The following is a 9,763-nucleotide window of genomic DNA, read 5'->3' on the forward strand; positions in this document are numbered from 1 at the left end:
TGATAATAGCTCCTATTTAAAAAGAACATATGTTCCCTTCTTTTTTTTTTGAGACTGAGTCTTGCTCTGTTGCTCAGGCTGAAGTACAGTGGCATGATCTTGGCTCACTGCAACCTCCGCCTCCAGGACTCAGGGGATCCTCCCACCTCCACCTCCCAGGTTCAAGCGATTCTCCTGCCTCAGCCTCCCGAGTAGCTGGGATTACAGGTGTGCACCACCACGCCTGGCTAATTTTGTATTTTTAGTAGAGACAGGGTTTCTCTATGTTGGTCAGGCTGGTTTCAAACTCCCAACCTCAGGTGATCTGCCCGCCTCAGCCTCCCAAAGTGCTGGGATTACAGGTGTAAGCCACCACACCTGCCATATTATTTCTTTCTGTACAAGTTTTTAGAGTAAACAGAATATTTGCTAGTTTGTTCACTTATTCTTAAAATACTATTTACTTTGTACCAGGTCCTATGCTAAGATCTTGATATACGTTATGACAAATAAAACAAATGTGGTCTATAGACTCAAAGCTTATCATCTGGTAGAGGAAAACAGGCGTTGTGTCAGAAAACAATATAATTTAAAATTCTATGAAAGAAATGAACAGTATGCGGTAATAAAGACAATTGACACGTGTAAAATAACAGATGTTTTTCTTTCTTTCTTTTTTTGAGATGGTTTTGCTCTTGTTGCCCAGGCTGGAGTGCAGTGCAATGGCGTGATCTCAGCTCACTGCAACCTCTGCCTCCCAGGTTCAAGCAATTCTCCTGCCTCTGCCTCCTGAGTAGCTGGGATTATAGGCATGCACCAGCATGCCCAGCTAATTTTGTATTTTTAGTAGAGGTGGGGTTTCTCCATGTTGGTCAGGCTGGTCTCAAACTCCTGACCTCAGGTAATCCACCTGCTTTGGCCTTCCAAAGTGGTGGGATTACAGGCATGAGCCACTGCACCCAGCCCACATGTTTTTCAATATCTAATTATGCATAAAAATGAATGCAGCTCTCTCAAACTGTTCATTGAACTTTTTCCAGAACCCAAAGATTTGCTTGAAATCTGATTAACAGTTTATAGCTCTAATATGTTAATAAACCACACAGCTTTTTCTTTCTTTTTTTTTTTTTTTTTACACTATTAGGGGAGCCAGTTAATACATGATACATGGTAATGGCATAACTGAGGCTCCATGTGTCCATCAAAATTTGGGGTGCTAGATCAATAACTACACAGACACTTGGTCACTGGCTATCCTAGGAGCCTGTGGCTATGTTGCTGGACGCTTATGTTCTGTAATCCTAAAATACATAATCAGTTATTTTGATGTACTCTGTATTGGTGACTTCTGACTGCCCTTAAAATGCAAATGATTAAAGAAATCTCCCAATATGCACCTTTGTCAAATCTGTACTTGCAGTATGTTAGAAGTTTAAAAAAGACATTCAAAATAACTTGTAATGATGCCTGACTTAGCCAACTGTCCCAAGACAGTCCTGTTTGTAACAACTCTGTTCCAAAGTTATGACTTACAGCCATAGAAAATGAAAGGGAGAGATGGGGCTTAGTGCAGCATTTCCCAAAGTATGTTCTCTTCTGCTATATGCTCCTAGACAAGACGATCTCGTAAGTTTGAAAAACTGTGCTCCAAATCCTCCTCTTGGAGTTTCACAATACATAGAAGCATAGTAAAGGCTCTATGAAGTCTTAAAATTAGAAAACCTGTTTAATCTAGTGTCTGCCAAATTTATTTGGGAACATCATTTTGTAACTTAAAAATTGTATAAATTGTGGTGAAACATATATATAACATAAAGTATGCCATTTTAGCCATTTTTAAGTGTATTATTGGTGTTACATTCACCATGCTGTTTCACCAGCAGCACCATTTTGAAAGGTTTTCATAACATAAACAGAAACTTTGTACCCATTAAACAGTCCCCATTCCTCCCTCCTCCCCACAGTCCCTGGTAACTCTATTCTACTTTCTGTCTCTATGAATTTACCTATTCTAGACATTTTGTGTACGTAGAGCCACACAGTATTTGTCTTACTGTGTCTGGCTTATTTTGCTTAGCATAATATTTTTGAGGTTCATTCATGTTGTAGTATATATCATAACTTCATTCCTTTTTATGGCTGAATATATTCAATTGTGCCTAGTTTTGTAACTTTTGAGGAACACACTGTGGAAATGCTGATAACGAATCTGTATGAGCTTTAGTGCCATTTGGAACCATGGTTCTAGCACAGTCTAGTTATGTAAGCTTGGACAAGTCATTTCACTTTTCTGGGCCTCACTTACTTTACTTAAAATGGGAAGAATGTATTCATCGATGGGTTCTTGTAAGGATTAATTAAGATAACTCTCATAAATTACCTAGCAAAATGCTTTGCCTGTAACAGCTGACAACTGAATATTCTTATCTCCCTTATATTGGCAGAAAACAAAAAAAGGGAAGATCATACTGCATTATAAATTTCTGTAACTAGTAGTAATCAACAATTGTCTATTTTGTTCTACCCAGGCAAACAGAGTCTAGCACTGTCCAATACTGTAGCCACTAGCTACATCACAATTTGACAACTGACCACTTGAAATGGATTCTAAGTGGCTACTTAGAATCTAATTTCAGTTAATTTAAGTGTAAATAACCACATGCTGCTAGTGGCTACTGAATTGCACAGTGCAGGTCTAGACTCCTAAAGCAGTGCTTCTTTACCTTGTTTTCATAATGGGATCACCTGTGAAGGTTTAACATACATGGCTGCCTAGGCCCCTTGCCAGAGCAATTGGATTTTAATCTGTGAGCCCAGAATAAGTAAGCAGGTTTAAAGAGCTCCCCAGGTGATTTTAATACAGAGAGAACCACTGCTCTAGTGATCCCTTTATACTCTCCCTCTCCCACATCAATTAGTACCCGCATTTTAAGAAAAAAAGGGCAGTATTTTTGATCTCTTAAGTTGATATTTTACAGATTCCTTCTAATAACTTTCCTTATATCTACGACTGGATCTATAACTCCAAATATTATCTGTGTCTCTTCTCTCAAATTTTTTGTCACTGATAAAATAGGAAATGGCTAATATATACAGTATTATCTATGGAATCATAAATATGTATTAAAAGTAGACAAAGAATATCAACTTCAGGCTAATCAAGAGAGGGAAGAGGAACATAGGTTTTGAAAAATCCAACTGTAGTTGATGTTCTATTGATTTAAAAATTCTTTTAAGTTTTTACTGCTTTTAATTGTAGAAATACAGAGGTAAACCATGGCATAACTTTTTTGCAGTGACAATTTTGTTCATATACAGGGGATGTTTCTGCTTTAGCTAAAATCTAACACTTCAATAAATAAGCAACTACTCACCAATCCCTCAAATATGCCTGTACCTGTCACTCTTTTTTTCTTTTTTTTCTTTTGAGACAGACAGGGTCTCTATAACCCAGGCTGGAGTGCAGTGGCACTATCACAGCTCACCACAGCCTCAACCTCCTGGAATTAGGTGATCCTCCCAAGTAGTTGGGACTACAAGTGCGCACCAGCACGCCCGGCTAATTTTTGTATTTTTTGTAGAGATGGAATTTCTCTGTGTTGCCCAGGCTAGTCTTGAACTCCTGGGCTCAAGCGATCCACCCGCCTTGGCCTCCCAAAGTGTTAGGATGACAGGCGTGAGCCACCACGCCCGGCCCCTTTCACTCTCCTACACCACTTATTTCCATTCATGTCTACTTAAAAAGTGGTACTACACCTAAAGAAGGGGAAATTGATTGGGAAGGCCTTCTTTCTTTCTGGGATTACAGGTGTGAGCCACCGCGTCCGGCTGAAGGCTTTCATTTTTACCCTAGAAGGTCAAGTACATGTTTAGGAGTCCTTATAATCTTGAAGTTTGCTTCTAGTCATGGTTTCACTTTTAATGGGCAGAAGATAACTATTACCACAAATTTCCTTTGTTGTAATTTCTGCCTCCAGTCTTTTATAATTTAGATGTAGCCACAATAAATATATTCTGTTGTGCGCATTTAACATGACACATTTCATCATTAAATACTTGTGTTTTGGATTTCCTCCTCCCATTTAGGACTAGATTGCCCACTGCATCTGAGATCTTTCAAAGTAAACAAATGGTTTAAAAGAAATCAACTGATTTCTCAAGAGTTATATTTTAAAAAGCATCTTTAATTTGAAGCAAGTTCTCATTTAAACACATTTTTCCTGATAGGTCACTTAAAAGTTCATGTATAACTCAAAATGAATTATTAAAATAAGAAATTTCATAACTCAAAATGAATTAAGGAAATAATGGAACTACAAAATTCCTACTCTCCGCTGTTATACTAACCAATCATGTGCCTTGTGCTTTAAATCGAAAGGAACTTTGTAAAGCCAGGATCATTTTTCAGTAAGAGTATCCGAAAGGATCTATAGCACCTTGGCATAAATAAGTTATCTTTCCTTTCTACCATTAAAACAAACCCCTTGTAGGATATCTGAACCCCTGGCAATATCTCACAATATCTGTTTCAGCACAGAGGTGGCTCCTTTCTCTGGGTGTTCAAAAAAGCACTGCATAAAGGCGCTATGTGTCGGCCCTACTGGTTAAGAACGGGCTGCAAAGTGGTTAGAATAACGGGGATTCCAGCATTTACATCATAGCAGGATAGAGGGTTTCAAATGTATTTTAGTAAAGAACTTACAGCCTCATGTCATAGAGGCTCTGGAAGTGCCAAGTATTTGGTGGGAATGACAAACCTGCATAGACCAAAAAGGTGATGAGTGCAGCCAGCAGGTGGATACGAAGCTTGGTTCGGACCTCCTGAAAGTGCAGCAGAGCGCTGTGGAAAAGAAAGGAGCAGACGGCTTCTGTGATGACCGCTTTGAACAAGTCGACTTGGATGGGATTCTTGCAAGCGAAGCTCCTCTCGCTGACGTGATACTGGGTCAGACCCAAGTTCCACAGGGCGCTTGTGCAGTACCTGCTGCACAGGGCACTAACCAGCTGAGCCAATAGCCTCACCGCGCCCGTCTCTGGGGACATGCCCCCCAGCATCATCTGCATCATCACGCCGCACGGGTTGCTGGATGTACCCACCAGAGTCAGACCATGCACCAGCGAGAAGAAGTAGACGAGCGTCAGCGTCCAGGTGGGGTGCGCAGGGTGCTGCTCGCTCAGCAGTTGCAGCTCGTGGGTGCAGCAGCAGAGCTGGAAGGTGGCTAGAAACTCCAGGACGAAGGCGTGGGCCACCGGCCTGTGCAGCTGCTGCCGGGCGACCACGCGGGCCAGCCCTATGAGCAGCACCACCGACAGCATCAGTCCCAGAGAGGTGCAGGTGTCCTGCAGCTCGGGCCGGAGCCCCAGCAGCGGCGACATTGCTCTGTCGCCGCCTGAGCGGGTTGCGGGCTCCGGCTCTGGGTAGGAGGCAGTCTCCGGGCCCGAGTCCGAAGTCCGCAGCCCCTCCCCTCCTCACGCCCCTCGGGGCGGGACGAGCGGGAGGCCCCGGGGCGGCACACTTGGGGAGTCCTCCCCGCCTCCCCTGCTCGGCGCTAGGGTGTTGGAACCAGAGCCGGGGAGGCGGGGAGGCGCGGGGCGGCGAGGGGAGGTCGGCTAGGGCGCCGGCCGTGGGGCCAACGGTCAGCCGAGCCCGCCGCGCACTCGCCCTCAGCGCACTCGCCCTCCGCCCTCCGCAACCTCCCTCAGGGCCTTGGAGGCGGGTGCGACCGCGGAGGGCCGGGCGCTGCGTGGACGACGCAGCGCTCTTGGTGTCCACTGCGCACGCGTGCTGCGGCCTCTGCGCCCCTGCGGGAGGCGGCTCTCGGACCCCGGGGCGGAGGAGAGGAGCGGGGCGGCGGGGCTCCGACGGTTGCTTTGAAGTGAGGACCTTGGAGTTTTTCTTTCCCGGTTCCAGACTAAAACCGTGGAGCTGGAAAGACTGCTAAAGGCCACCTCAGATAGCCACCTCGTTTTTATCAATGGGGCGACTGAAATTGAGAAGGGAGACACGGCGCAGGGGGCGGGTGAGTTAGTGGGCGTAGACCGGTGCGCAGGGCCTCCTGGAGCCTTGCTTTTCTTCACCTGCCAAAAAACATTGCTAAAAATGGTGGTAATATATGCCAGACAAAATTCGCGACTTTAACCAGTTTAAGCGTGTTTCAGTGGCATCGATTACCTTCACAGTGTTGTTCAACCATCACCTCTTTTTTCCAGAACTTGAGCGGTGATTCTTCGAATTGTAGCCTAGTTTTGGCGTGTGACTGTATCTATAACCTTTGGCATAAACTCTTTACCTATAATATGAAAGAGTTGTGTCTTACTGTTACATGCACTCTTCCTACGTGGAGAGGAAACAACAGGTAACTGGAGACCCCAGGAGTTCCAGGCTGCAGTGAGCCGAGATCTCGCCACTGCACCCCGCGCCTGGGCCACAGAGTGAGACGCTGTTTTTAGAAACAACAACAACAAACCAGGCTCGGCTGGACGCGGTGGCTCACGCCTGTAATCGCAGCACTTTGGGAGGCAGAGGCGGGCGGATCACCTGAGGTTAGGAGTTCGAGACCAGCTTGACCAACATGAGAAACCCCGTCTGTACTGAAAATACAAAATTAGCCGGGTATGGTGGCCCATGTCTGTCATCCCAGGTACTCGGGAGGCTGAGGCAGGAGAATCGCTTGAACCCAGGAGGCAGAGGTTGCAGTGAGCCGAGATCGCGACATTGCACTCCAGCCTGGGCAACAAGAGCGAAACTCCGTCTCAACAACAACAACAACAACAACAACAACAACAAAAACAAAACATGAAAACCACTTAGAACAGTTCCCAATACGTAGAAAATGTTCACTAAATGGTAGCTTACAGTGGAAACAGCAGGTTCCAGCAGCCAGAGTCCACGGCTCTTGAGTCCCAGCAGCTCGTCCCCTGCGGTGGCCTGTTGTGGGTGCAGAGTGGAAGAGAATGTCGGTTTCCTCAGACCCCAGCCTAGAACAATTCTGTGCTAATGGCACAGTGTAATGGGTCACTCTCTAGCTGCTCAGCGCCTCCACTGGACTCTGTGGACAGCAAGTCCATGTTTCGTGGGGCTGGAGGGGAGGGAAAGAGGAACAAAAATGAAGGGAATCGTTAACTTCAAGTGGTAGAGGACTTGGAAGGTGTTCTTGCTGGTTTTTTCAGCTTTGTTCACCAATCTCGACTTGTCCTTTCATAACATAGAGTTCACTTTTATTATAACTCCAAGATTTCTGTGGTGCCAATAGATGTTTTCTGAATTAAAAAAATTAATTCAGGTGGAGGTTGCAGTGAGCCAATATAGCGCCACGGCACTCCAGTTTGAGCAGCAGAGACTCTGTCTCAAGGGAAAAAAAAATTCTTTTGCAAGACACAAATTAGTAGAAAATCAAGACCTTTTCTCTTTCCTGTGTTGATTGCCTGGCCAGAAAGAATTTAGAGTAAATCAGAATTATTTTTAAGTCACTGCTGTTTAAAGAAGTTGCCTTTAAATCAATCCTATGAATGTAACCCTTTCAGTGCTCCCCTAGATTAGAAGTCACTTGAGGATTAATGTGAATGTATTTTATTTACTGCTCTGCTGATAATTCACTTTTACCTGGAAGAGTCATGTAGAAAACCAGTGTTTTGGACTTTGGTAAGAAATTTTAGTATCATCGTAATACACATTGTCATTAAAAGGACTTTGGACATTGTTTTAATTAAAGAACAAGGGCAAAATTAACGTAATTAATTACTAGTGATTGGATATTTTACATCAAATTAACCTTCCTATTTTCAGAAGCAAGAAATCACTAATTAAAATCTCTTGAGAGCAACATCATGGATGAAGGCCTCTGATAGCTTTGGTAAAACAGCAGTAAAAACAGTTCTTGCTCTTGAATAAGCATAGAAGAGGGAACAGAAGAGAAAACGGAAAATTAAAATATAGTGTAAAAGTACAATGGTAAAAGAAGAGAGGCCTGGGCACAGGGAGGGGCCCCCACTCAGACTTAAGGAAAGGCTCCTTGGAGGAAGTGTCATCCTAGCTGAAACCTGAAGAATAAATAGGAGTTAAGGAGTGAAGACAAGAGGGAGAAAAAAGAGAGGCAGAGGCACTGTGTTTTGCAAACACGCAGAGGGAAAGCCCACAGGAGTCCCCGTGCTCTAGGCTGGAGTATGAAGGGGGGAAGTAGCAAGAGATCAAGGTTAAAAGAAATAATGCCTGAAAAAGATTTAGTACGTGGCCCAGCACATAGTAGTGCTTAATAAGGTTTAATATGTAAAAATGGAGGTAAAATAGGTGATAGTTCAATAATCATGGATTTTGCACTGAAGCTTCAGATAAGACAGAGAAATGAAGAAAAAAAACAACCCGCCAAAATTCAGAATTGCATTTCATTAACATCTGCGAGGAGATAAAGCGTTTAAGAGCTTCTGTGCCAGGTGCAGTGGCTCACACCTGTAATCCCAGCACTGTGGGAGGCCGAGGTGGGTGGATCACCTGAGGTCAGGAGTTCGAGACCAGCCTTGCCAACATGGTGAAACCCTGTCTCCACTAAAAATACAAAAATTAGCTAGGCGTGTTGGCACACGCCTGTAGTCCCAGCTGCTCGGGAAGCTGAGGCAAGAGATTCACTTGAACCCGGGAGGTGGAGGTTGCAGCAAGCCAAGATTGTGCCACTAAACTCCAGCCTGGGCAACACAGTGAGACGCCATCTCAAAAAAAAAAAAAAGCTTCTGAAGGCATGTCCTTCGGATTGACGTTTACGTGGGCAGAAACATGGGAAGAATTTAAGTAATTGCATTTAAAAAATATTTTATCTTGAAATAATCTCAGGCTTTCAGAAAAGTTGCGAGTATAGTACAAAAAAATTTTTTTCCTGAACTCTTTGAAAATTAGTTGTTGATACTATGGCTAATTACTCAGAACATTTTAGGGTGTATTTTCTTAAACAACTGTGTCCTACATAGCCATAATAAGACTATCAAAATCAGGAAATTAACATTGTTACCACCATCTACTCCTCAGATCCCATTCAAGTTTTGCCAATTGTCTCAACATTGTACTTCTTAGCAAAAGGATCCAATTCAGAATTGCACATTGCATTTAGTGTCATGTCTCATGAGTGTCCTTCAATCTAGAGAAGTTCCTCAGCTCTTCCTTGACTTTCATGACCTGGACAATTTTGAGGTTACAGATCAGTTATTTTGTAAAACCTCCTTGAGTTTGGGTTTGTCTAATGTTTCCTAGATACTAGGTGAAGTGTTTTTTTTTTTTTTTTTTTGAGACAGGGTCTCACTGTGTTGCCAAGGCTGGAGTGCAGGGGTGTGTGATGGCGGCTCAATGCAGCCTCACAGGGTATGCATCTTTAGCAGGAATATCACAGAACTGATGCCACATTTTTCTCATTGTGTTTTATCAGATGTGTACTCCAAAAATCTGAGACATGTCTCAGTTAATTTAGAAAGTTTATTTCGCCAAGGTTGAGGATGCGTGCCTATGACACAGCCTCAGGAGGTCCTGATGACATTTACCCAAGGTGGTCAGAGCAGTTTGGTTTTATACATTTTAGGAAGTCATGAAACATCAATCAATATACATAAGAAGAACATTGGTTCGGTCTGGAAAAGCATGGCATCTTGAAGCAGGAAGGGGGCTTCCAGTTCATAGGTACATAAGAGAAAAATGGTTACATTCTTTTAAGTTTCTGATTAGCCTCCTCAAAAGAGGCAGTCAGATATGTTTTTATCTCAGTGAGCAGAGGGGTGACTTTGAATAGAATGGGAGGCAGATTTG

The 9,763-nt window shown here is 43.7% G+C and overlaps 1 protein-coding gene across 1 annotated transcript in view; it reads right to left on the bottom strand.

Moving 5' to 3' along the window:
- AQP11 (aquaporin 11) overlaps positions 1–5,689 on the bottom strand; it is a 17,199-nt gene extending 11,510 nt beyond the window's left edge. The window contains exon 1 of the mRNA XM_011938935.1: positions 4,737–5,689. Within this exon, the coding sequence (XP_011794325.1) occupies positions 4,737–5,355 (619 nt within the window). The 5' untranslated portion in view covers positions 5,356–5,689. The remainder of the gene's footprint in view (positions 1–4,736) is intronic.
- Between the last annotated feature and the right edge of the window lie 4,074 nt (positions 5,690–9,763).

This window comes from Colobus angolensis, unplaced genomic scaffold (genome assembly GCF_000951035.1).
Source record: "Colobus angolensis palliatus isolate OR3802 unplaced genomic scaffold, Cang.pa_1.0 Scaffold179, whole genome shotgun sequence".
NCBI lineage: Eukaryota > Metazoa > Chordata > Mammalia > Primates > Cercopithecidae > Colobus > Colobus angolensis.